The 27,741-nt window shown below is 46.0% G+C and overlaps 1 protein-coding gene across 5 annotated transcripts in view; it reads left to right on the forward strand.

Moving 5' to 3' along the window:
- Positions 1-25,482, forward strand: part of TENM3 (teneurin transmembrane protein 3) — a 539,016-nt gene extending 513,534 nt beyond the window's left edge. For all 5 annotated transcript variants that reach the window (XM_074353570.1, XM_074353571.1, XM_074353573.1 and 2 more), the window contains 6 exons: positions 4,234-4,409; positions 6,022-6,257; positions 13,315-13,611; positions 16,682-18,293; positions 21,661-21,791; positions 23,880-25,482. In XM_074353570.1, coding sequence (XP_074209671.1) covers positions 4,234-4,409; positions 6,022-6,257; positions 13,315-13,611; positions 16,682-18,293; positions 21,661-21,791; positions 23,880-24,635 — 3,208 coding nt within the window. In that variant the 3' untranslated portion in view covers positions 24,636-25,482. The remainder of the gene's footprint in view (positions 1-4,233; positions 4,410-6,021; positions 6,258-13,314; positions 13,612-16,681; positions 18,294-21,660; positions 21,792-23,879) is intronic.
- Positions 25,483-27,741: the final 2,259 nt, after the last annotated feature.

Raw genomic sequence — 27,741 nt, forward strand, 5'->3', positions numbered from 1 at the left:
GGCCTGAGGGAGTTTGTCTTTTCCAGCGAGGCTCCTTCGTGAAGAGGGGTCAATCGGGAGCAGAGAGAATGTTGTGTGTGATGAATTTGAAGCTGTGAGGCTGAGACCAGCTGGGCGGAAGGGAGGGCACCCAGTTGATGCTCTAGTCAAATTCCCTGGAGCCAGTTGCACTGCAAATTCACAAAGCTCATAAAAGAAAACTGTGTCTCAAAATGCACAAGCTGTTCCGGCCTCGCCCACCTCTGGGGCAGTGCGTGGAGCCACAAGATGCCCCTTAGCAGAGAGCATGTCCAGCGGCACGTGTTTGACGGCAAGGCCCCCGTTAGTCCTGGGGATCAGAGCTTCTCGGAGGACAGTTGGGTCTTGGCTGGTGCATGGTTTTGCTGCTTCTGCCCTAGAAGGGTTCGCCTGCCGTTTCTGAAAGTGCCTGAAAGTCATCCTTGGCCTTTTGTTCCCTCTCCCTCCCTTCCCCAGGTCCTCCGGCGGCTCTGACGTCTGTCATCCAGCTCGTTTCATTTCTCTTGTCGTAGGTGCTAACCTGTGGGAAAGTGTTCACGGGTCCACTGTGCGATGGAAAAAATAATGATGGGAGAATGTTTTCATAAAGCTTTACTTACTCCTTATAAGGAACCGTCTTTCACCCTGAAGTTAGGTCCTGTCTCCCTGTAGCCTGGTTAAATGGCCTTTGTTTATGAAATGATGCAGGTAACAGGTGAGGGGTTTTTATATAAAGATGCTCTGCTGGCCCCTGAGTTCACTTTCTGTGCTGGTTTGTAAAATTGGCAGGTCTGGGAAGCACTCCCGGCTTTAATGCTGCCATCACACTAGCCTGATGGAAGCCTTGCTTCTCTTTAAAACCTTTGTCACGGTCCCCAGTGATGTCATCTGCACAGGGCCTCCTTCCACCATGTCACGGACCTCCATGGACCTTTTGCTTCAGCCAGACTCTTCTGGTCCCTGACCTCACAGCCCATCCATCCTCGTGCCTCCCCACCCCTTCCCTTGCTGTTTTCCGGGCGGGAAAATGTCCCATGCCTTCCTTACCTGCTTTTCTAAATCCGTGTCTATTTCAAGGCCCAGTTCAGGTCCCCACCCCAGCACAGCATCACCATCACACCATCACTCTGCACTCCGGGGGCTCTGGATCCTCCCCCCAGCACACACAGCACTGGTTTTAAGGATGGTTAATGATGGATGACTTTCCTCCCCAGCCAGACTTCTTATGCTCTTTGTATCCACAATACGCTCTTATTCAGAAACTGGTAGGTGACTGTCGGGTAGCCGCTCAGAGGGCTCCCCCGCCGTAGCAGCTGTCCTGGGCGGCCCTGTGCAAGCCCTTCAGCCCCATTAGTGCCTTAACTTAGATGCAGCCACTCGTCTGCAGGCACGAATGCAGGACTTTCCAGGACTCCATGTGAAGCTGGACCACTAAGATGCCAGCTGAACCCTCTGTCATTCTAACCACACTGCCTGCAAAGGCTACTTGTATTTTTATTTCCCGAAGAACCGAGGGCTGATAGGGCAGCGTCTGAACGCTTCGCGTCCCGTGCTCTGTGGCAGTGTGCTCGGCATCCCGTGACGGGAAATGCCTGCCCGGCAGGACAGGGACCGTGCGGTAAGAAATGAAAGAGCAGAGGCAAAGGTAGGGGGAGAAACGCAACAGTCCTGTTTTAGATTGACGAGCTAGAAAACACAAGCCGGCAAAGGGGCCAAGAAAGGGCAGGTGAGTGGCAGCAGCAGGGATGAGTCGGCAGAGCCCTGGCAGGTGGCATCATCTATATAAAGCTGTCGCTCTCCACTTCAAGTCAAGCACTGCGACTTACAGAAGGGCTAGTGGACCTGGGTCCAGGGCATGAAAGTTCCCGTTTTGGCCCTGTCGTGAGATGCAAAGAGCCTGCACAAATCACCTAACCACATCGTATTTTCATTTTTTCCATCCGTAAAATGGGAACCGGGGCGAGGGATAACGCAGCACCGGACTGCCTTTTCTACCGGAGCATTCAAAAGGATGTTAAATTCTTGTTTATTTTTTTCTATGGCTTCCTTTTTCCTTCCTGTTTTATTAGCCTGGAATTGACGTAGAGCCTTGTGTAAGTTTAAGGTGGACAACATACTAATTCGACTTACATGCATCTTGAAATGATGATCACAGTAAGTTTGGTGAACATCCATCATCGAAGTATAGATACAACATTTTAAAAAATAGCAAATAGATTATTTTTCCCTTGTGATGAGAACTCTTAGGATTTCCTCTCCTAACGACTTTCCTGCTTAACACACAGCAGTGTTAATTCTGTGTGTCCTGTTGTACATTGCAGCCCTAGGGCTCATTTATCCTAGGGTGTTAACTTCTTGAAAACACAACGACTTAATCTTCATCTTATCCTATGAGAAATGTAAAGTGATACAAGAATGATGTCCAGGTTAAGACTGCCCGTTAGGCTGGTTTGGTCGGTAATTCTGTAAGTTGGCTTTGCTTTATAAATAAACCTCTGCTTGCTTGTTTCATCAAGAGTAATAATTTCTTCAGAAAAGCATTGACAGCAATAAACCATGTTGGGTTTCTTTCGCTGATGCCCTAACCTGCTGGGGGCACTTGGGTTGCTGGGGAGTGAGGGAGTCTGCCCTTTCATTTCCACTCGGCCCTTTATAAAGGGGTCCGAACAATGATTACACGACCGGCGCGTTTGCTTTCTCTCCGTTTCTCCGTGGCCGCCTCCGGCTCCTGAGCGCCCGTTCCTGCCGCTGGCCGAGCAGCAGGGCGGACTGTCAGATCAGGTCGGTCAGCCCCGCCATCTGACGGATGCTGTCCCCGCGGAATTAATGGGGCCCCAGCAGACGCCCGCCTCTGCCCTTCCTCCTTTCCACACCCCTGTCTCCGCGTGATGTTGTCCTTAGTGAATCTTCTCTGCCTCGATTGCCTCGAGCTCCTAACTCCTAACCACAGTTTTCAAAAACATCACAGCTGATTTTTACACTCTAGAAGCCCTCTTTCCTTTTATCCCAGCGTATCATTTGAGTACTTTTTTCTACCCGTTATTCCTCTGTTGCCCCGTGTTTACACCTGTTAATATGACCCTCTTCACTTTTTCCCCTCCCCTGATAACTTGTGTCTTTCACTGTTAAGAGTCTTTGTCTCCTGTTTCTGCATCTGGGTTGATTTTAAGTAGGACAGGGTTCAACTCTCCCGTTTCGCTTAGACCTTTATTAATGAAGCAGCCTGAGTATTGATATGAAATCCAATCTTAAGTATATTTTTGTCCCCAGGAAATCCCTGGGTTTTCATCCACAGTTTGCTTTTTTCCCCCCTTTCTTCACACATTGTCATTTTTGAAATTTTCTCTGGTGCTGCCACAAATAGAAAAGTCACCAGAAAAAACCGATTTTCTAGTAAAATGTTGTGTCTCTAATGCATATTTATGATTGGAGGATAGCTTTTTAAGATATATCCTAACATTTAAATGATAAGTTCCTCTCTTATTTATATGCAGGAAAGAGCAAGTATATAGTAAAAAAGCAAATAGTCATTAAATGTCAGGAAATAGTACATCTCATTTCAGTAAACAGAATAAATTGTCATTCAACATATCAACCCGTTCCTACAACGTCAGTATAGACAAGAGAGATTATCACCACCCCCGCCAGCATTTAAGTCCCAATTTACCGTCATGAAGTCTGTCAATCACTGAGAAATAAAGTCTTTGAAAGGCTGTATTATATCAATTTGCTGAAGATGTCTCAGGATCCTAAAGGAATATTTCACATATGCAAATCCATACATGTATGTATACATACTGTTTTACAAAGTTGTGTTTTTTTTCACATTGCACTGCCATAGAGGGCATAAGTAAGCAAAACTATAAAACCTGATAGGACAGCGAATTAACTCTCCTTTGTAGAAAATGTGGAGGAATACTAAGAAATTTAATACCAGCAAACATGTTCCCTTTGAAACAGCAAATTAGATGTGCAGGAGGATTTTGGTCACACTTCAAAGAATAACGTGCTGAGGTGGAGAGCTGTTCTGTTTACTCTTGCTCGGTGAGACTTCTCTATGGTAAAGAGGATTTTGATTACTTCAAAGCATGTTTGAAGTCCTCACTCTGTGCAGCTCATGCACAAAGACAAATAATCTTCCAAGTGTGCACCGCTAATATGGCTGCACACTTTTTTATAAGGAAGAGGGACCTGCAGTTTCCGCTTTAACGCCGAGTGGATGCCTCTTTTATTCAGCTATGACAGTGAGGGTCGTCTGACCAACGTGACATTTCCAACTGGAGTGGTCACAAACCTTCATGGAGACATGGACAGGGCCATCACGGTGGACATTCAGTCATCCAGCCGAGAAGAAGATGTCAGCATCACTTCAAATCTGTCCTCCATTGACTCATTCTACACCATGGTTCAAGGTAAACATGATGCATAACTTTCAACTGATTGCTCTAAAACACCGCTAGCACCCAAATAGAACGTGGCAACCCTCATTTTTTTAAAAAAAAAAAAATTTTTTATTGAACTATCGTTGATCTCCAATGTTAGTTTCAGGTGTACAGCAAAGCGATTCAGTTATACACATACATACATACATATGTATTTTTCTTCAGATTCTTTTCCATTATATGTTATTACAAGAAGTGTGAAGTTCCCTGTGCTGTACAGGAGGTCCTTGTTTATCTATCTTATATACAGAAATGTGTATCTATTAATCCTGAAATAGGAGTTTGGGATTAACCCCCACTTTCTAAGATGACTCAGGAAAAGGAAGGTGAAAATACAAACCTCAAGAGATACTGATGAAACAGTCTAGTGTATACATATAATGTTCATTTACTAATATATACATTTTATATATATATCATATATATGTATATATGTATATGTTATACATATTTATATGTACATATTTATGAATATGTATATATTACTAAATATCTAATATCTAAAAATACGTAATATCTAAAACAATCTGTTACCCTAGAAAGTGTCTTTTTTTTTTCCATTTAATAAAACTAGTAAATCCCCACTCTTCACATGCACCTTCAGATGCACTCGTGCATCTTCCACAGTTTTCCAGAGCATGTCATCGTCACTGCCATGAGGACTAAAGGGTGAGGCTGAGCCCTTTTTGAATCTGTGTGTGATACAGCATTTGAATCCACATCTGATGCCATTGCTGGAAATTTTATACCAAATTCCACATACCCATTTATGTAATATCTGGACTTTCCATTTTTGCGTCCAGTCTTAGGCATATGTGTCCAACACCTCCATGGTGGAGCCTCCCGCCGTATACCTTTTTGACATAATCTGGAAAAAGCCCATTGACAGTGCCAATGGCCCTTGTGAGGTCCAGCTCTAAGACTAACTGCTAAATCTGAGTTAAACTTTTTTTACTCTTTTTTTGCTTTGTTTTACCAATTCTGTCAGGTCATCTCTATGGTTGTTTAAAATGAGTATTGCCTGAATTCATTTCTTCCCCAAATGGCCCCTATATTATTCAAAACTTTTTAATTGAGGCAACAGCCTACATTATGAGGGGGTGTTTTGTACAAGATAGGACCCCCCTTTTAAAGTCAGTTTCAGAGGGAAATGTCCCCTTACATTTCTGGTACACAAGGTGTAGATATTAAATCTTTCCAGAAGATCTTTAACAAAGGATCTAGGGAAGGGATATCCTTCTCCTCCTAAAAGAACACATCCTTGGTTCCTTGCAAAACATTTACTGCACGTTCCCTGGAGGCTGAACCTTCATTTACTTCATCAAGCAAATGAGAAAAGGAAATCTATTAAAGTGGAGAAGGACTTTAAATTCCCCTAAAGTTTGCCTTTAGTATTCAGCCAAACCCATTACAGCATGAGATGCCAGAAATCCAAGTTGTGATTTTCTAAAAGGACATCCTTGAATACTTTGTTTCCTTATAAATGGAGTTCAGTCCGTGTCTTAGAAACGTGTGCCACCTCAGCCGACCAGGGTTCACGCCACGTCTCCAGAACTCACATGTTCTGCCCCTTATTTTCCAGATCAGTTAAGAAACAGCTACCAGATCGGTTATGACGGCTCCCTTCGCATCATCTCCGCCAGCGGCCTGGACTCCCACTACCAGACGGAGCCCCACGTGCTGGCCGGCACGGCTAACCCGACAGTTGCCAAACGAAACATGACTCTTCCTGGTGAAAATGGTCAGAATTTGGTGGAATGGAGATTCCGCAAAGAGCAAGCCCAAGGAAAAGTCAACGTGTTCGGTCGAAAGCTCAGGGTAAGTCCACGGCAGCGGGAGGTGGCGACCCCCCAGCCCACCTCGTCGGGCGATGGCCTGTCGGTGAGGGCGGGCCTGGGACACATCTCCTGCCCCTGCTGCTCTGTCGCAAGCCACCCTCATACCTTAGAGCTTGAGTTACAGCCAACCAGCCGGACGTCAGGTCATTCATAGGGAAAGCCAACTATTTGAGAAAGGGGCTTTCTGGATGGAGCTTTGGTTGAAAATCACTTCTGCCCTGAGAGGTTAGGACACTGTGCGGAGCACAACCCCAGAGAGCCTGGGTGGCAAGTGATTCTTGTTTTACTGATACTACTTAATAACTGTATGCTTTTCCTTCACCCACTCAGTTAGGAGTGTTGCTTCCCTAGATGCGGAGGGGGGTGTGAAGAATTGGCACAATACTAAAATTATTCCAGATCATAAGCATGTATATTGAAAGAGATGGGCTGCCCGTTGAAAAGTGGATTCTTCCTCTGCAGCCTCAATATTTTGAAAGTACCGTGTGAGCACACAGAAAAGAGCTCCAGTGTCAGAACCCCTGCCGCCTCCTTGCTATTGATGGAAAACCCAAACTGATCTTATTTTTATGAGCAGTGTGATGACACTGCTGATTACGCGAGCGTGATTGGTCTTTGCCAAATGTCCTCTGTGTTGCCTCTGTGTTGTCTGATTTCATTCCTCCGCCTCACACGGTGGGCCAGACATAGCTAGAAAGCAAGCTGCGATTTACAACAGCTGTTTGGTAAACGCAACCTAGATTAAGTACTAAAACACACGTCACAGGGAACCACCGTCAGACCACTCTAAGCTGAACCAACTCATTCTTTCTATTAGTAAACAGATTTTTGTTTCTCAGATAAATGCAGATAACTATTCCTAAAATTTCTTCCCTTGCCATTAAAAACAAAACTTAAACTCAAGGAGAGAGAGAAAAATCATGGAGCACATGATTCCTGTCCTTTTTTCAACTCCGAAAATGGTTAAATTTTAAAGGCCAACATTATTTACCAGGACAATCCTTCATGGTAAGAAACAGCTGCGACACACTGGCCCTGGCTAGTTCCAAGAAATAGAAATGAAGTAATGAAGAATCAGTGGATCGAATACAGACTCTCCAACTGACAGCGTGTATTCTAATTCCACTTCAGTTGCAAGGCAGGGGTTTGGGACCCTAAATACATGGCCTCTGGAACGAGTGCTGTCTGCTCCCACCTCACCCGTCCATCTCCCAGGCTGCGGGAGCCAGGATGCCCCAGGTCCCGGGCCCTGGATCACGAGCTGGGGAGGCTGGGGGGAGGTTATTCAGTGAGAGGAGTGAGAAGAAAAAGCAACAGAATATCAGAAAGAAGAAGAACATTAGGGTGGAAGGTACAGTGATCGGCAGCAACACAAGCTCCAGGCTCATTTGGGGGTCATTTTCAGAGGGTCTCGGTCTGTGGCCAAAGTTAACTCCAGCTCCAGCCGTTTCTTCTGCTGAACAGAGGAATGGAGCTGCCGGCGTGCCCGTCTGCCGCCGCCACTGACCGCCGCCCCTGGGCCCGGCTTCCTTGGGCCACTGCAGACTGGAGGCTAGGTCACGGGCTTTGCCTTACTCCGTGATCCCTAAAGCCAGATGCTATGCCTGAACGGGGACACACACACACACACACACACACACACACGCACACACACAGACACAGTCACACCTGTACTTGGACACAGGACTTAACTTCATCAAAAGACACAAAGGTCCTGCTCACGTTACTTGGCACAACCAAGAACACAACCCTGAACTAAAACTAAAAATAGGGGTTCTAGACCAGGCTCCACTTTTTACCAGTAATAAACCTTACGGGAAAATCGTTAACATCGGTAAAGCTGATTTTCCTTATCTGTGTGATGGTACCCATGTTATGATACAAAGAATATAATATTATCTAGAGAATATCATAACATTCTGGCACAGACATGATACATATTAGCTATCTTATGGATAAACAGATGTTGCCCTGCCCTGCCTGTGTTTCACACAACTGTTACAGAATCAGATGAGACCGTGTGAAAGTCCTTTGAGAACATGAGCGATTACATGCTCCGTAGCCCTAACCTAGAGAATTCTCAGCCACTGACACAAAGAGTGGGCACTGAAACCCACACAGCAGACAGACAAGAAGACGTAGGTGCGAAAGAGGAAAGGTTACGGGAAGTGCTTTGCCCAGAAACTGACCATGTGACATGTGGCCTGCCGTTCTTTGAGACCAGCTAGTCTAAGTGTATCCTTTTTTCCTTTTTAACACTGTTTTTCTAGACATTTAAAAAAAAAATTAGGAAGAGTAGAGGAAAAGAGAGAAAATCCAGTTTTGAGTCTCTAGCTCTCGGCCTGATTCTAAACGAAGACCTGGCTTTGGGGAGAAAGGGACCAGCTCACGCAGGCAGGGGTGTTAGCTTCTTTGTAAATGGCAGAGCCACATGCCTACGCCAACAATTTCGGAAAATACACTATTTAAAACGGCCTGTTCCGTCACACTGAAAGGAGATTTCCAGCTGATATGTGCGATTGCTCGCATGGAGACAGTGCCAGGATCACAAGGGAGGGTTTCTTCCTTTCAAGATAAGATTGGATGTGCCAGCCCTGACTGCTAATTTCCCTCCTCTGTGGCTTCTAAGAGAGGAATTCCGGGGAGAGAGTGATGCTGTGAAAATCTGGTTTGAGGACCGGACTTGGACTCTGCCAAGTTAGGGACCAGAGGACGAAAAAGGAGGAGGACCTGAAGGCCCTGGGGCCTCTGAATCAGGAATGGGAATCAGAATCAGCCCGAAAAGCCACCCGTTGCGACTCCACCCTCTCCTGAAACAGAGGATGTCTCGTCTTTTGCTTTTTATTATCTCCAAGCAGAACGTTCTTTTCATTTTTAAGTTACTGGCCGTAATCTAGCTGTGGGTCTCACGCAGGGTGAGCACTCAAATATTCATTCAACATGTGAAAGAATGAGGAAGAGCCAGGCTTAGAACATGGGTTATTTCATCGCCTCTGGATCTTCCTAAAAGAGGAGCTGTGTGAACAGTGCACCCCTGCAAATGTTTGACTGCAGTAAGCAAACCTAACGCCTGATCAAACAAACAGACCGCATAGATAGAGCAGATACAACACGAGATAGAGTGGCTTAAAGGTGAAAAAAAAAAAGGCAAGGAGTAGGAAAGGAAAAATTATATAAGAAACAAGCAACATGACAAGCATTTTCTGTGGAACAGTGCATTGAGAGCAGAGGGGATGGGTACCTAGGAATAACCGGCAGACGAAATCATGGTAGAGATGTGGGGAAACAGAATGAAGATTAGACAGTTGCTTAGCTTGTTCGTAAGCCACATTTAAAAAAAAAAAAAAAAGACACACATGTACTCATTGCTTGTCTTTGTTTTATAACACAAAATGTTATAATATTTGGTAAATATTCCTAATTGTTGTCAGCGCTGGACTTTGGAACCAGCCTTCGATCAGTTCCAAAAAATGGTTATGGCATTCTAATAGTAAAATTCATCTTCTCAACTTGTCCAGAGTTCTGATGCTTCATAGAAAACATTTAGGGGATTATTTGAAAAAGAAATTCTCAAAACTTGAAAGCGAAAAGTGTGTTGAAGCGCGTACATAAATATGACAGCGTCTTTCAACTCTCATGATGCCAGTCACAGGTGTCCTTCAGTCTGGCAGCAGCGCCTAGACGGGGATGGTCCAGCGCAGTTAGCACTTGCTGATGGGTAAAGAGACACAAAACACTCTGGACAGTTGATGTTCCAACAGGGACGCCAGGGAGTTGAGGTACTATCACCAGTGGACCAGGTCATGAGCCAGCACTTCCTTATCCCCTCCCCCCAACATGCCGGATACACGAATATAACCCCATCGCGCTTTATGTCCTTGAACATAAAGACCTTGTTCAATATCTTAACGCCTCAGTTTTTCAAGCATTGCAGAGGGAAAATCACTACTCCCCTCCCGAAATCAAAGGGATGTTGTGATTCATTGCAGTCATGCTGGACATGATCTTTGAAAATGCAGATTTTTCACGCTTACTTAAAAGAAACACTGTACATCACAGAGGAATTCATGGTGCTCTCTCACCCAGACCCAACATTTGGATTAATTTTTATGTAGCTGGAGGTATAGTAATGATCTGATAGGTTTTTCATCTTAGGTGGACCTCTCAATTTAACTTGATTTTTTTTATATTAAAAATATGTATTAAAAGGCCCCCAGGGCATGGAAAAATGCTGGTCCTTTATGATTATCCAAAAAAAAAAAAAAAAAAGGTTGCAAAATTGCCATGATTTCCTATGGGTGTAATGAAACAGAACTGTGTCCCAGGTGGAAACGTCCCTTGACTTCCACACCTTGTCTGCAACACCGAAAGGAGAACATTTGGGCGTGTTTAGATGGGACAGAAAAAAAACAAAGATCTCTTAGTATCTTCTGAGATGTTACATATTGGGCAACAGTGGCTGGTGCCTGGAAACAGCAAGGATGGTTAAAATCCTGGCTTGTGCTGAGAATGTGGAGAAAAACCCCAGCCACATTCTGACCCTTTCCTCACTTCTTCAGCTAGAGGACACAAGAAAGACACTGCGTACATTTGTCTAGATTAGAAGAAAAAATTCAACTGCTGTCCAGATGTTTGGGCTTGCAGTGCTTCTGGCGGTTTCTGTATGGTGACACGTTTGGTGTGGGCTCACACAATGACAGTGGCTGACATTCACCTGAATGCCATGGTGTAATTTAGTCATGGTCCCAAACCAGAAGCCCAGTAGTGGGGAGCAGGCAGCGCAGAGAAGGGGTTCCACACCTGCCTTTTTGCCATTCTCCTGTTAGCAACCAAGCAGTCATGCCAGGGCTGCAGCCCAGATTTCGTCTGCTCCACCCAGAAGAAATACTGCAAAGATAAAGGAGGATTAAGGATGGCAATAAAAAAAATCGATATACAAATTAAAATGAATACAAGTAAAACACAAAACAGATGGGGCAAGGCTGGGGGCACACAGTGCATGGAAACTACACAGTAGGTCCTGCTTGGCTATTTGCAGCCTGGAATAACCCGAGGAAGGAAAAGGAGGGGACAAACCTAAACATCTTGGGTTTTTTTTTTTTTTCTCTTTCAAATCACAGTGTGAGAACCACAAGAGCCCTAGGAAGCCATTAAAACTGTAAAGCCTCTTCTTAAGGAGTCACAAATGTTGTACAAATAGAAGCTGAAGAGCTGGATTTGAGCTAATGTGATAGCAAATCAAATCTTTCTACTGACTTTAAAATACATATATTCGTAACACTAGCCAGTAGCTTCTTTCCAAGGTACACAAAGCATTCTACAAACCTAAACTCGCCAAGTCTCACGTAGGCCACAGGAGGCAGAGGTCAACCAACCCGCAGACATTTCCACTTGGGGAAAATGGGAGCCGGGAAGCCTTCCGCGGGCTGGTCAGAATCGTATAAAGTCAGTGAAGGGCGGAGCCTGAAGGCTCCGGTCTGACCTCTTTCTTTACAGATGGACAAAGCCGAGACTCCGAGGGTTGAGAGCCCAGAGTCAGCGGCTCTCGCCCTGTCAGGGATGGAGGTGGGGCGTCCTGTCTCCTGGGTTCCTCCTCCGAGCGCACACACCCCTGCGCCAGCCCCTACCAGTTGCTCCAGGGTACCAGTGGCTTTTCTTTCTCCCACATCAGCTGGATCTGAAATGACGGAACGGAAAATTTCAGGTCTCCTGACTCCCATCCAGGGCTCCACTTTCTCATTCACTGTGAGTCACCTCTCTGGGTGCTTCTCCCCCAAGTCATTTTGCCAAACAGGCATGAACTGCTTTCCAGCTGCTGTGTTTACCCTTCCATGGACTTCACAGTGCTCCCCTTGAAGAGCTGAATTTAGTTTAAGGAGTATTTTTTCATGGGACCTGTTTAATGGCCATGATAGAAGGCACAAGTTTTATCCCAGAGTTTACATAAACATATGTGTATATCATATATATATTTATGTATATAGCGGGGAGTGTGTGTAAGAGATGAGTGGGAGCTATTGTGAAGGTTTGAGCTAGGACATGGTCATGTAAAATTAAGATTTTTTCCCCCTTGACTTTTAACGGTCTAAACAGTGGGTGAGCATTCCTGTGTGTACAAGCCACCATCACCGCAAAACTGCACCAGAAAACCAGAGCGGACTGGCCCTGATCTCACTCTTAGAGGGTCCCCAGTCTACAAACACCACAGACTGTAAAGTAGAATTTAACTAAGGCCACATTTCCACTGCCAATAACGATGCTGGTGGGTGTGTGTCTTGGGTCACAGACAGTAACAGCCAGATACAGTCAGAGATTCTGGATGTGACACAGAGCCACACGGAGACCCTGTTACAACAACGGGTGCTAGATTTGTAAAGTCAGCACAGTGGTCAGAGTGTGTAGATATGGGAGTGGAGGCTCTGAAGCCCTCGCCAGTTAGCCAGATGTTATCAAAGAAAAAGGCAGGCCAAAAAATTGTGACATTTCAGCACTTGGCCAGAAGCAATGATCGTGTTTGTAACCTCCTGCTATTTAAACTAATTAATAATTTACAGTAATGTGGGTTCCAGCTTCTACTTAACTGCTCTTCAAAGGGCTAGAATCACATCCACCACCGTTTTATTTAATGTAGCCATGATTAATCTAGTAAGCAATTATTTCCCAATGTCTTATGGGGTGGGGGGGGCGGTCGGGTCTTAGAGTAATTTGCAGAGCTGTCGTGTTTACCACCTTCGTATCTTCTGAGCAAACTTTAAAGCATTTTGGTATTTTTCTTATCAGTTGCTTAAGTTTACAAAATTTAATTGAAAAGGTTTTGAACAAATGCCAGGCTGTCTGTCTGCTTAATGAAACCTTTTAAAAGAGCAGTTAATCTGCTGCCTTGCACTTGCGCCCAAGAAGTTGCTAAATTAATTTACTGACAAAGAGAATCAATCATCATAAGTGGTGTTTAAACAATAGTGGGGACCCCGAAGAGTAATAAGGGGCTGCTCTTGGAACAGCGTGATTTTTTTATCATCTTGTTTGTGTTGTAACAGGTTAACGGCAGAAACCTCCTCTCGGTTGACTTTGATCGAACCACCAAGACAGAAAAGATCTATGATGACCACCGTAAATTCCTCCTGCGGATCGCCTACGACACGTCAGGGCACCCGACGCTCTGGCTGCCCAGCAGCAAGCTGATGGCCGTCAACGTCACCTACTCATCCACGGGGCAGATTGCCAGCATCCAGCGAGGAACCACGAGCGAGAAAGTGGATTATGATGGACAGGGGAGAATCGTCTCCCGGGTTTTCGCTGACGGTAAAACGTGGAGTTACACGTACTTAGAGAAGGTATGCCTGCACGGGGACGGTAAACACGGGGGGGGGGGGCAGTGACCCAGGAGCACAGCGGGGGGGGGGGGGGCCGTGGCACGTGACTGAGCTCCGGTTACTATCCTGAGTCCCCGTGTGTGAGTCACATTGGTACAGCAGTGACGAGCTTCTGCCTTAGCCAGTGTGTTTCTCCTGAGTTCAGTCCTGCTCTCTGAGACCCTTTCCAGTGGTGTATGCGGTAAACAAACCGGCACGCTCCCTGCCACGGTCACACATCCACCGCGTTCACGTCCTGGAGCGTGGAAGTCATTTGTGAGTCGTCTTCCGTGCGCGCCCTTTCATTTAAGGAAGAGCCTTACACGGACGCACGGTTGAAGCCGTCAATGTTGTGTTGTTGCTGGTGGAGCTTCAACATAACCGTAACAGGCACATAGGTCCTATTTATGCGTTATTAACCGAAAGTGACTATTTTGAGGAAGCCACATACCCGGTCCTCTGTGGCATCCCCCCGTTTCTTCTTCATGTTAAGGGAACCCATTCTCAGGGCCTGTGCACAATATCCAAAAAGACTTCAAGTTACAGGCGTGCAAAACACTGGGTCATAGACACGAGGTTCGGGGTAGTGACTGGGGTCAAGAGGGAATGATAGTAAAAGAAAAGGGGAGGAAAGGCAAGGGCCGTCTCCCTGTAACTCCTTTCTGAAGAAGTGAGTCCACCAGAGAGCATGTTCGTGGACTGTTTCATTTGCCTTTGAGATGAACGTTAGCACTGGCTTTGAGTTCGGATGCCTCTCACCCCCCAGAGCTCTCCCTCCGCCACCGGCCACATGGCACCTGAGTCTCAAACTCAGCTCCCAACACTTATGCACCCAGCCCACCCCACGCCCACCCTGCCTTCCTTGATGACACGGAGTAACTTCTGTCACCCAGAAACTCACATCCACGTGACTGTCGCGCTCACTCAGGCAAGCTCGCTCCCCACCAGAGATGCTCTGGTCTCCCCCTGCACGCCCGTCAGCCCCTCCCATTCTCCATGCGCTGTACACGGACTCCTTTCCTTGAGAACCGCTTTCAGGTTCTGAGTCCACTACCTTCAGGCAGCCCCCTAACTCCGGGATGCTTCCAGTCACGACCCTACTGGCTTGTTTCTCCTCTTATAAACCCTTGTCTGCCCTCCTTAGAAGACACTCACCCCCGAGACAATGGAAGAGGCTTGTCGGGTGACAGTTTCCCTCCGTCCTAGTCATCGCACTCTACAGCTAGTCACCTGGCTGGTTATTTGCTGAGAGACCACAGAGTAAGCCCCGCTCCACACATACCTTCCTGGCAGCAGATCCTGACAGCTGGAAAATATCTCACCCTCCAACCTAACAAACCCCAAGACAACTCGTGCCTGAAGAAGCTGGGAGCGGGTTACTGCTTCATTCTGGAACCCTCTTCCCTATTTAAATTAAGTAATTTACAGAGGAGAGTGACCGAAATAAATTCCCAGATCCCCCAGATTTAGAGTAATGACCATAGTGGAACTGAAAAATTTTTCAATGGAGCCAAGGGGCAGGTCACTGATAAGAGGCCACTGTCACAAAATGACACCAGCAGGAACTGAGATCCCCTTCGTGCATCAACAGGGATCAGAAAAAACCCGACAAGTACTTTCTCTCCCAAATCCCTGGAATCCACCCAAACTCTTACCATCTCCTCGCTAGGACAGGCACGCTAAGCCAAAACTTACTTATGCAAAGCAAGTAACATTTTACGACGTCAGACATGGTTCTAAATGACTGCAAACTGGGTACCGGGTCCTGTAAATCCAGCAAGAGTCCAAGCCTTCCTTCGAAGAATGCGAACCATTAGGAACAAGTCTCGAGACATTTCCCACGCCGCCTGCCTGCAAAACCTGCCCCCGGGTGTGCCCGTGGAGAAGCCCAAGCCAGGCGGGCTGCTTTTGAGAATGGCGGATGACAGGGAGAAAAACAAGGAGCCGGGGACAAGGGGGTGTGTGTTTCTATGTCAAAAGCAAAGAACAAGTCCCAGGGAGGGGATTGGGGGTGGGGGGCGGGAGGGTCCTAATCTCACCATCCTCCGGGTTTGGCCATCTTTCCACATGGTCCAACAGGGTGGAGGAGAGAGCTGCTTCAGAAGAGAGAACTGCCCGGGCTTGGTGTCACTGGAGAGCTACCTAACCAGCCTCCAGGTTGACCTTCTCTCATGGGCCTAATAAATCATTGTCTTTCTGCAATAACTTGCAAAATAAGCAGAGTTTATTTTTATTTCTGTATTTATTCACCTCATAACTTAGCAGTCTGCAGCCCAGAAACCATGCTTGCAGCCCCTGACGTACAAGTCAGACTTGGTTCTCACGAAAGGAAACTCGAAATGCAGAATTTTATTGACCTTACGGGTGCTGTGTCAGAACTTGCAAACAAACAAACAAACAAACAAACAAACAAAACCCCACATCTGGATCCACATTCCTAATAAGGGCGTTTACAGCTCTCATTCACCGGGTGATTCATCCATCGCTGTCTGTTGGTGTTGCTGCTTTATGTACACATTAGCCATTTCTGGCTGATTTTTGTCTCTTCTTTATAAAATAATATTTTGACTGCTTGGCTCCTCCCCCAGATGCACTGGAAATTAAAACATGATTTGAGTGGCTTTTCAATCAAATGAGGGGGGAAAGCCACCTTACTAAAGAACGGCTAATTATGGACAGGACTGCATTTCCCATATGCTGTTTTCCCCTTGACATACTGTCTTTGAAGCAGCCTTGCTCGTGCCTGTATTATGATTTGTCCAAATGCATTGACAGTCTGCTGCTTGGCTGTGAATGCCTGGGAAAAACAATGGTCCGATCCTGACAAGTAGCACATTGTGAATCTCGAGCCACTAATTGCAGAACCCCTCCCAATTAGGCATCCGGGCAAATTAAGCAGGAAATCGTTAACAACATGGAAGGTCAAGGAGAACTCAATTAAAATGAAAATCATTTTCTCCAGCAGAGTGTTTTTGTGTGTTTGTGGCCACTAAATTTGCTTTTGCTTCCCCTGTTCACAAATATTGGATAACAATATGTTCCCTCTTTGCAGTCCATGGTCCTTCTGCTCCACAGCCAGCGGCAGTACATCTTCGAATATGATATGTGGGACCGGCTGTCTGCCATCACCATGCCCAGCGTGGCTCGCCACACCATGCAGACCATCCGCTCCATCGGCTACTACCGCAACATATACAACCCCCCGGAAAGCAACGCCTCCATCATCACGGACTACAACGAGGAAGGGCTGCTTCTGCAGACGGCGTTCCTGGGGACCAGTCGGAGGGTCTTATTCAAGTACAGAAGGCAGACCAGGCTCTCAGAGATTTTATACGACAGCACGAGAGTCAGTTTTACCTACGATGAAACGGCAGGCGTCCTCAAAACTGTAAACCTCCAGAGTGATGGTTTTATTTGCACCATCAGATACAGGCAGATTGGCCCTCTGATTGACAGACAGATTTTCCGCTTTAGTGAAGACGGGATGGTAAACGCAAGATTTGACTACAGCTATGACAACAGCTTCCGGGTGACCAGCATGCAGGGTGTCATCAATGAGACGCCCCTGCCCATTGACCTCTATCAGTTTGATGACATTTCTGGAAAAGTGGAGCAGTTTGGAAAGTTTGGAGTTATATACTACGATATTAACCAGATCATTTCCACGGCCGTGATGACGTACACGAAGCACTTCGACGCCCACGGCCGCATCAAGGAAATCCAGTATGAGATATTCCGGTCGCTCATGTACTGGATTACAATTCAGTACGATAACATGGGCCGGGTAACCAAGAGGGAGATCAAAATAGGGCCCTTCGCCAACACCACCAAATACGCTTATGAGTACGACGTGGACGGTCAGCTCCAGACAGTGTACCTCAATGAAAAAATCATGTGGCGTTACAACTACGATCTGAACGGGAACCTCCACCTGCTGAACCCAAGTAACAGCGCCCGTCTGACACCCCTGCGCTACGACCTGCGGGACAGGATCACCCGACTGGGTGATGTTCAGTATCGGCTGGATGAAGACGGCTTCCTGCGCCAAAGGGGCACGGAGATCTTCGAGTACAGCTCCAAGGGGCTTCTCACCCGAGTTTACAGTAAAGGCAGCGGCTGGACGGTGCTCTATCGCTACGACGGCCTGGGAAGGCGGGTCTCCAGCAAGACCAGCCTGGGGCAGCACCTGCAGTTCTTTTATGCCGACCTGACTTACCCCACCAGGATTACGCATGTCTACAACCATTCGAGTTCGGAGATCACCTCCCTCTATTACGATCTCCAAGGACATCTTTTCGCCATGGAAATCAGTAGCGGGGATGAATTCTACATCGCCTCAGATAACACGGGGACACCGCTGGCTGTTTTCAGCAGCAACGGGCTTATGCTAAAACAGATTCAGTACACTGCATATGGCGAAATCTATTTTGACTCCAATATTGACTTTCAACTGGTAATTGGATTTCACGGTGGCTTGTATGACCCACTCACAAAATTAATCCACTTTGGAGAAAGAGATTATGATATTTTGGCAGGACGATGGACAACGCCTGACATCGAGATCTGGAAAAGAATTGGGAAGGACCCAGCTCCTTTCAACCTGTATATGTTTAGGAATAACAACCCTGCGAGCAAAATCCATGATGTCAAAGACTACATCACAGGTAAGCGTGGTTGTCCTTCCTTTCCAGGTACTGAATTATGTTAATCATTAGATTAATACACAAAGCTGCTGATGGGTTTAACTGTACACTGTCCTCATGTAAAATCAAATGTCTAACCTTTTCAGTGGAACCAAGAAGAAACCACAAAGGGAAACTGAGACATAGTTTGTTACTTCCTCCTCTGCCTGCCAGTGCCCAAGGCCACAGTATTCTGAAATGACGTGGAATTTGGGCACTTAAGGAAGGGAAATAACAGGGGGGTGCAGAAAACATGATGAACTTAGATTCCCCAAACTGGAGTTCCAGTCCAACTCCTCTCCGACAGGGCGTGTGGCTTTATAGACAAATCACATGATTTTTGAGTTCTGGTTCCTTAACAATCAAATGGTGATAACAATGCCTACCTTATGATGTAAAATACAAGAACATACGCAGTTGTGCATTAAATAGTAACCACCTTACAAATGTACAATGTTGGGTTTTTTATACATGTGTTAAGTTCTAATGGAGGAATTGGTGAGGAACACAACACCACGTGACTCGGCATCTCATCCTGCGAGGTGTGTAACTCCCTCTTCACCACCATCATCTTGGGCAGTGATGGCGCAGGTTCTCCTGTCAGGTGCTTAGCCAGTGGGCCCTGTTTCTGTTCTCAGTTCTGTTCTCTTGTACTACTGTCTTCATCGCCAGCTGGGGCGGTTTCTTGTATGGTGGCCCTGCTCGTACACACACTAATTTTTCTGCCAACGTGGGGAAGACAGTCAGGGTATGTAGGTTTAAGATCGTTCCAAGTTTAGTTCATGACCCAGTTTAAAGCACCGAGTCCCACTTCTGCCACCACAAACCACCAGGATGGGAAACAGAGACGAGGTTCTTACAAGCACAACTTCAGTTCCCTTTAATGAGCATCTTGTTTTTCACTGAGGTAACACTGGTTTGTAACACTATATGTTTCATGTGTACAACAGTATGTGCCGCTTCACCACCAGACATTTATTTTCTATCCATCTCCATACAGTTGATTACCTTTACTGATTTTGCCCTTCCCTAACCTTTCCCCTCTGGTAACTGCTACTTTGTTCTCTGTATCTACATGTTTGCTTTGGTTTGGTTTGATTTGGTCTGGTCATTTATTTTGTTTATTTTATATCATATGAGTGAAATCATACAGTGTTTGTCTCTCTCCATCTGACTTATTTCACGTAGCAAAATACCTTCAAGGGCCATCCATGTTGTCACAAATGGCAAGATTTCATCTTTTTATGATTAATATTCCATTGTATATACGTGTGTGTGTGTGTGTGTGTGTGTACACCAATCATCTTTATCCAGTCATCAACTGATGGACACTTAGGCTGTTTCCATATCTTGGCTATTGTAAATAATGCTACAGTGAACATAGGGGTGCATGTATCTTTTCAAATTAGTGTTTTTATATTTTTTGATGAATACCCAGAAGAGGAATTGCTGGGCCATATGGTAGTTCTATTCTTGGCTCTGTGAGAAACTTCCACCCTGTTTTCCGTAGTAGCTGCACGAGTTTATTCTCGCCCCACACAGTGCACAAGGGTTCCCTCTCTGGAGCTGAGCTCTTCACTCTTCCTCTACCCCAGGGGTTCTGAACCCTCTGCTTCCACCTTCCATTCCTGAGTTTCACAGCCATAACTGACCTCTTTCCTACATTTGTGTTTCCTGGAGGAAGGTTATTCCCTGTTTTCTTTTTGTGTGTTTGGTTTGGGGTTTTTCTGCTTTGTGGTGTCTTGGCTTGTGTTAGATGCCCCTTCAGGCTGTCTCTTTTCTTGCTCAATATCTGAGGCATACCGAGATGTCTGTTTTCTCAGTTCTCTGCACAGCTCTCAAAACGCTGCCCCCTGTTCCCTTCACATCTGCCTCCGCTTTCACTGCCTCCAGCTTTTCATAGCTTCCCCCCATGTGGACCAGCTCAAAGTCCCTTCCCTCAGCATCCTGACTCAGCAACACCCTTATAATGTCCCCCTTCAGGGCGTTTCAGGACACGTCTGCATTGACGTCCCAGTATTTGGGCAGTAATTTTCAATATTTAAGTCCTGATTATCACTGCTTCATAGAGATTGTTCATAGCAAGAGTACCTTTGCCCCCAGCACTCCACCACATAAGAAGAAAGAATTTTCTCCGAAACATAGGCCCCCTGTAATCTTACACACACACACACACACGACGTATCACTTTCTATCCTACACGATGGACTTGGGGTTTCTCTCTCCACCACCACCACCACCAGCCCTCCATTTATAAGAGGGAGAATACCACTGGGTTTACAGCCTATATGATACCTGGCGATGAGGTGAGAGTCTGTGCCCTGGAGAAGGAAACAGGAACAAGTGGCCCTCCATCATTCTGGCAAGCAGTTTACCACAGTTGACAGTGGCTGACTGAAGGCTGGAAAGCCCACAGTTCCTGAATTCATCCTCTCCTAGCAACGTGGACGGCAGGGAATGCCACAGCAGCATTTTCTGAAAAACATCAAAAGAGAGATGGAATAGCATAAAATATATTAGGTGAAATGCAATTTCGAATTTTCCAGCAATGTGCTTAATATATAAAATAATCTACACCCAACTGTACTCATAAACCTGCAAGCCTGCTGAGTAGTTCTGTAACATTATAACCTCCAGAATAGAATAAAAGCCTTATTCTCAGCTTAATGGCTTTTGGAGTCACATGGCAATATTTTAAAATACCATCTTAAAGGTTTCCAGCTTGTCTTCCCCCAAAAGTTTGTCTCCACCTGTGCACAGTGCACCTTTGAAGTCAGAACTGATGGTAATCAGAACTTCGGTGCCCTTGGCCAGCTTGGCCAGCTTTCAGCATTCGTCTTTGATTAAGAATCAACTGTTGATTTTAATATTCTCGATTCAGAGTTTTTATTAATAGAAAGTGGGCGGTGGGGGTCTGCATATCCTTAGGCAGTTGCTTTTGAAAGCTCAGAACACACAACTTGTATTTAAGACCAGCCTTTACTGACTACAAATTGCATTTGTTCTCGACAACTCTGTCTCTTTTTTGCTGCTGGGCATTGTTATTTGTCCTTTTCTAAGTCACTGTTACCAGCACAGGATGTCACTTAGCCCACGTGACAGCTTATCCGTCTGTCTAAGTGGGTCCCTATTACTCTGCATTTTCTGTAGCCCTTACTTCACTTCTGCTGTTGAGGTTATTGTCTTCGTGTCTAAAAATAGAGAGTAGGTTTGTAATTGTAGAGCGAAGGTCATCGTGGGCTCCTTTCCAGGTTATTGTTTGTGAATATGGGGTTTTCTTTAAGGTAAGACTTTAGACGTAGGAAAGCACAAAATAAAATGCCTTTCATTTTGAACACTTTTGTCCTAGATGTTAACAGCTGGCTGGTGACATTTGGCTTCCATCTGCACAATGCTATTCCTGGATTCCCTGTCCCCAAATTTGATTTAACGGAGCCTTCTTACGAGCTTGTGAAGAGTCAGCAGTGGGATGACATACCGGTAAGAAACAAAAGGCAACACTCTGGAAAGGGGATAAAGGGCTTCCTGCGTCTTGCTTCCCCCGTGTTCCATCAGACTACCAGGGCAGAAACTGTACCAGAGACGGTTTTCCATTTTTTTGACTCTTTTAGGAAAGAAAACACCACTTCCCTCTGCATTTCTGTTCAGCAAACCAGGGGCCTGTTACACAGGCTTAAATCTGGTTTCAGTGATGCCAGTAAACACAGAGGAAGACATTATCACAAGGTAATGGAGGAAGCTCACTTTTGAGTGCGCAGTTTCTACCGAGCACCCCAGGAATGTGCATTTATAGCACTTGAGGCCTTAAGGCAGAGATACAATAAACAGGAGGACAGAGGATTCCTGGCACACATTAGCAGCTCACGAACAATGCCACAAAGTTCGAATTCTTCAAAATATGAACAGCGTTTCAAAGGGAAAGGATTAAAAATAAAAATCTAATGTCCTCCGGTAAGGCACGACCCACCACTAGGTGTTCATGGAATTTTCCTGAAAATAACAGATCAGGAGGCCTGGAACTGTTCTGACAAATAAAAGAAAAGGAGAAAATGGAGAATTGCAAAGTCAAAGCTGCCATTTCAGAAAATGGCACTTTTAATTCCCACCATTCAGAGATCAGAAAAGAAGGCAACAACAAAACACTGGAATTTCTAGCTTAGAGCAAGAATAATTAAAGATCAAGAAATTAGGTTACCTCACAACGATAAGAAGAGAGCACAGAGTTTCTTGGAAAGATTAATTTCCCCCCTTGAGCTATTTCCTGTAATTTCAGTGAATACAAAGAGAAAAGGCAACCCTGCTAACACACACACAGTTACACACAGTGCCAACACTTTTATTTTCTGGTACATGTTTCATACTTAACATAAAAGCAGTTCCTTTTTCAGATGCCACCTTTTCAGTAATAAAGCAAAACCTATCCAGTTTCCAGGGTCTGGGAGCCACTTTCACATTTCTAATTGCAAATATTATCTACACTGATCAAGGGCCAGGAGGACTCACTGAAGTTTCCTATTGCCTTCAAGCACATCCTAATTGCAGATGACTTTCCAACATGTCTGAAAACACTTAAGTCTCACTGTACAAATGGACTTGCCAACTCTTTGCCTAGGCAGCCTTTTAAATAGGACTCAGGTTCTCCATCCAGAGAAGCGCAGCAGAAAGGCAGCTTAGGGGATCGCCGGCAAAGACATCGAGGCTGCCCGGAGAGCAGAAAAACAAATGTGTCTTCGCTGCAAATGAAACACAGGTTTGCGTTTGGCAAAACACTGTCGGGACAAACATCTGGTAATGGAAGAGATGGCTGAGTTAAGATGCCCCCAATTGAAAACATTTGCCAATGTGGAAGGGCCACTGTCCCTAAGTCTGCGAAAAACCAGTGCTTTCTGAAAGTAATAAACACTCGTTGCCAGCTGTCCCATGGTGCTCTCACCCTTGCCCATTTCAGACTGTCGGTTATACTGGCGAAATTCAGCTGAAAACTCTGTTCAGCAGGAGCGGGTACAGAGTTTACCTAAATTAAAGCACACGCCTTCCAAAGCACGTAAAGTGGGAAGCGGTGATCTGGCCCCGAGCACCCCCAAGCTTCCGATCTTTCTCTGCGTTCTGCTTTCTCCCCAGCCTCCCATGGAGAACAGAACGCTGCTGGGATGAACGACCTTGTAAGCTGGTTCCCCAAATGGGCTGGGTGTGAGAAAAGGGCAGCTAGAAACTGAAAGAGAAAAAAACCATAACAGGAATATTTTGCTTACGTTAGAAACGAAAAAGCTCTTTTCAAACAATACATGATGGAATTACCTCTTTCTACCTTTCAAAACACATTGGGATCAACTTGAGGGGAGGGGATCTTGAGTGCATTCCTACCCCCGGGGTTTTTAAGCCTCTTCATCTCAAGAACCGACTGAGGTTTTAATCAGCCCCTTGGAGCTCTCCACCTCTTGGGGTGTGTGTGTGTGTGTGTGTGTGTCTGTGTCTGTGTGTGTGTGTCCGTCCCTGCCTAGAGCAGGCGCACCACCAGGCTTCATGGCTCTTCTCTAACCCGTGCCCCTATTCTGTTCCGCTTTTCAGCCCATTTTTGGAGTCCAGCAGCAAGTGGCCAGGCAGGCCAAGGCCTTCCTGTCCCTGGGGAAGATGGCCGAGGTGCAGGTGAGCAGGCGCAAGGGCGGCGGCGCGCCGTCGTGGCTGTGGTTCGCCACGGTCAAGTCGCTGATCGGCAAGGGCGTCATGCTGGCCGTGAGCCAGGGCCGCGTGCAGACCAACGTGCTCAACATCGCCAACGAGGACTGCATCAAGGTGGCGGCCGTGCTCAACAACGCCTTCTACCTGGAGAACCTGCACTTCACCATCGAGGGCAAGGACACGCACTACTTCATCAAGACCAGCACGCCCGAGAGCGACCTGGGCACGCTGCGCCTGACGAGCGGCCGCAAGGCGCTGGAGAACGGCATCAACGTGACGGTGTCGCAGTCCACCACCGTGGTCAACGGCAGGACTCGCAGGTTCGCCGACGTGGAGATGCAGTTCGGGGCGCTGGCGCTGCACGTGCGCTACGGCATGACGCTGGACGAGGAGAAGGCGCGCATCCTGGAGCAGGCGCGCCAGCGCGCGCTCGCCCGGGCCTGGGCGCGCGAGCAGCAGCGCGTGCGCGACGGCGAGGAGGGCGCGCGCCTCTGGACGGAGGGCGAGAAGCGGCAGCTGCTGAGCGCCGGCAAGGTGCAGGGCTACGACGGGTACTACGTACTCTCGGTGGAGCAGTACCCCGAGCTGGCCGACAGCGCCAACAACATCCAGTTCCTCCGCCAGAGCGAGATCGGCAAGAGGTAACCCCCCCGGGCCGGCGGCAGGGATGCGCGGCCGCCCCCGCGGGAACCGAGCCGGCGGGGCGCCGCCTGCCTGGCCAGCCCCAGCCGCACCTCTGCTCAGATCAGTCTGTAGCACAATCCGAGGGGGACTCTCCGGCACCGAAGAGCCTTCCGGGAGAACCAGACTGCTATTACAGAAAATCCACGGAGAATTAAAAAAACAAACAAAACGCCAAAACTTTCTTCTGAATGACCTTAAAGGTGATCGGCTTTAAAGAATATGTTTACATATGCATATCGCTGCACTCATTTGGACTGAAAGTGTTACAAAGAAAACAGATCATTAAAGAAAGGAAAAATAAAAGGAAAGGCCCAAACGTTTTGCTCTGGGCCGGCTGTTCTTTGAGGCACTGTATTTAACGAAGGTAGAAATGCATACAGTGTTTCCAAATATTACTGAATTGTCGACCTTTGCTTACAAGAAGTAGTCTCTCTGCATAGGATGTGATATATATCTCTGTTAATTTTGAAATGTGGGGCAAATTTACCGTTTATAGACAATCCAGCTGCTTTCCCTGTGCTGCTTTGTAAAAGGACATTGGCACCAGTGACTTCTGCCACAGCGGGGATTTCATAATGGATTTTACAACGCTAACGTGGTTTGCCTTGGGGGAAACAAACTGGCAAATACAATCCTTGTCACTGATAAGCAAAGGAAATCCTGATTTTTTTGTAAATTATGTGAGACAAGTTGTTTATGGATTTTTATATGAATTACAATTTACTGTACATCAAATATTAGTCTCAGAGGAGTTAATTTATGTAAAGTGTTTAAAAAGTTTATACTTAAAAATAAAATGATAAAAACATGTGAACCGTGTGATTTTTTAAAAAGGATTGCACCTTTTGTTATCTGTTATAGCTGTACAGTATAAATTATTATATTGTAGAGATATAACGACTTATGCCTATAATGTCCAGAAGTGTTAATATTTTTGTATTAGGTTGAAAAAAAAAAAGTGCAACTTTCTATCACTAGATGAATAGGTCAGTGCAATCCTCCATGGGTGGCTAATCAAAGAACTTTCTCTTCCTTCTCTTTTTCATCAGGCCAGTGTCCTCAACCATTATCAGCTAAGAGGCACAGTAGAAAACTCAGGCTGGTGGAATGTAACGGAAGATACGAAAAACAAAAACAAAACACAAACAGGGCAGGAGGCCTTCTCTGGCCCTCTCGTAGCCCTAAAAGCCGATGGGGAGTTGATACCATTAACCCCAGGGTTTCCCTGTTACCATTCCTTGAAGCTCCATCTGGTGATGGAGGCGAGAGACCACATCAGATGCTCGGGAGACTGGTGAGCAGGAAAGGATCTGATGTAGTCGTGACCATAAACATGTGTCTTAAGATCTAGGAAAGCTAGCAGAGACCGAGCAGTGGCGAGACAGCCAGGTGGAACAAGGCAGGGTCACTCAGCTAGTCTGGAGTTTGGACCCTTGGGTCACCACGAGGGACAACACAGGGAAACAAAACCTCCTGTAGGCCCACCCGACCCAGCCATCTTGGGAGCTGGTTTGAACGGCAGCCTCTGCTCTGTCTCGGGGAAGCCGGGGGCGGCAGATCCAGCTGGAGGTGAACTGACAGCCATGCCCTCCTGCACGCGGGTGAGCCGGCCCATCACAGCCGCCATCTGCGCCCCTGTGTAGGCTCCGCAGCTCTGGCAAATCTCTTTCCTGAGCACTAAATTCAGCCGCAAAAATATTTTTAGAAAATCCTTCTCAGTTCATTGAGCTATAGTACACACTGTTTTCCTCTATGTATAATGGTGATAAAATATAGCAAGTGAACATGTCGTAAACATAAAGGTTCAAGTGATATATTGAAAATAATTTTCTAACTGCTTTGTATGTATCACATACTCTAAATTGCACAGTAGGCGTGTTTATTAAACAGATTGGCTGGGAAAGTTTCAAAATAGCTACTGAATTTACAGTATCAGTGCTATGACTGTCTTTGTGTATCTGGTAGAGCATACCGAAGTCATTAATCTTCTTTGAATGCTAATATTTTATTAGAATGAAAGCACAGATTAGCATTAATATTTTTTATCCTGGAAATCCTTTTGGCGAGCATTATGAAGCCCAAATTTAGAAAACTATGAGATTTCAAACCACATAAACATGGCTCTGTTTTACACTTTATTTTTTAACTGTTAACTTAGGTGTTTGCAGTTCTGTTCAGTGGCATTTGCAGGGCTGTATTTAGCATGCTGTAAGTACTTTTGGTTGAAATAGGCTCTGAGTTGAAATTCTCAGAAATGTTTCTGATGCTACTGACCATGAAAAGCTTGTATCACGTGACCGAAGTGAAATCATTCTCTTACCCTCTTCTTGACAAGGACTGGTCCTTTACCTGGGCACCGATAAATAACAGATTTGGAGTATCTCCTGGTGCTTACCTTAGATGAAGTCAGAGCAACCCAATTAGTGTCTTGTTAGTAGGTGTAATGAGCCTATTTCTTTCTAAAAAGACTTGTGATCTGGACATGCTTTTACAAGAAATAGTGACCTTGGGGAATATGTAAACAAAAGACCTTTTTCTAAGCGTTGGAGGTGGGGGAGGGGGGCTGTATAATGAAAAGAATTAGCTTACAAAAAAGAAATTGATATTCAAAGTATTTTAGGCAAAGCCAGTCAAAATGCTTTCATGATATTTTGAGATGTAAATTTTGTCTGATTTGTATTGTTCTTTTCATTTGCCTTCTTAACTTTATATGTGACCTGAATTTTCCATAACTTGATGACTATAGATTGCATCTAGGCATTCCAATAAAAGCCAACCCAATGCGTGTGTGTTTATATATATTTTTTTAAACCTTGGGCCGGCCAGTATTGCTTTCATGTTTTCAAGTGGAGGACGCAGGTGGAGGCAGTTGTCGGGGGTACCAGTTCATCTGCAACCCTTGTGGGTAAGATTTTTTATTTTCCAATTGCTGTGTCCAGCAGCCAGACTGCCAGTTCGCGGTGTGCCCTTCACAGGGGACTCTCCCTTGGCCTACTTTAGAAAAGCGATAAACACACCACTACAAAGCCAAACATTATCACTGTGAAGAAGAAGAAAAACAAGAAGA

Source organism: Camelus bactrianus, chromosome 26, assembly GCF_048773025.1.
Source record: "Camelus bactrianus isolate YW-2024 breed Bactrian camel chromosome 26, ASM4877302v1, whole genome shotgun sequence".
Classification (NCBI taxonomy): Eukaryota; Metazoa; Chordata; class Mammalia; order Artiodactyla; family Camelidae; genus Camelus; species Camelus bactrianus.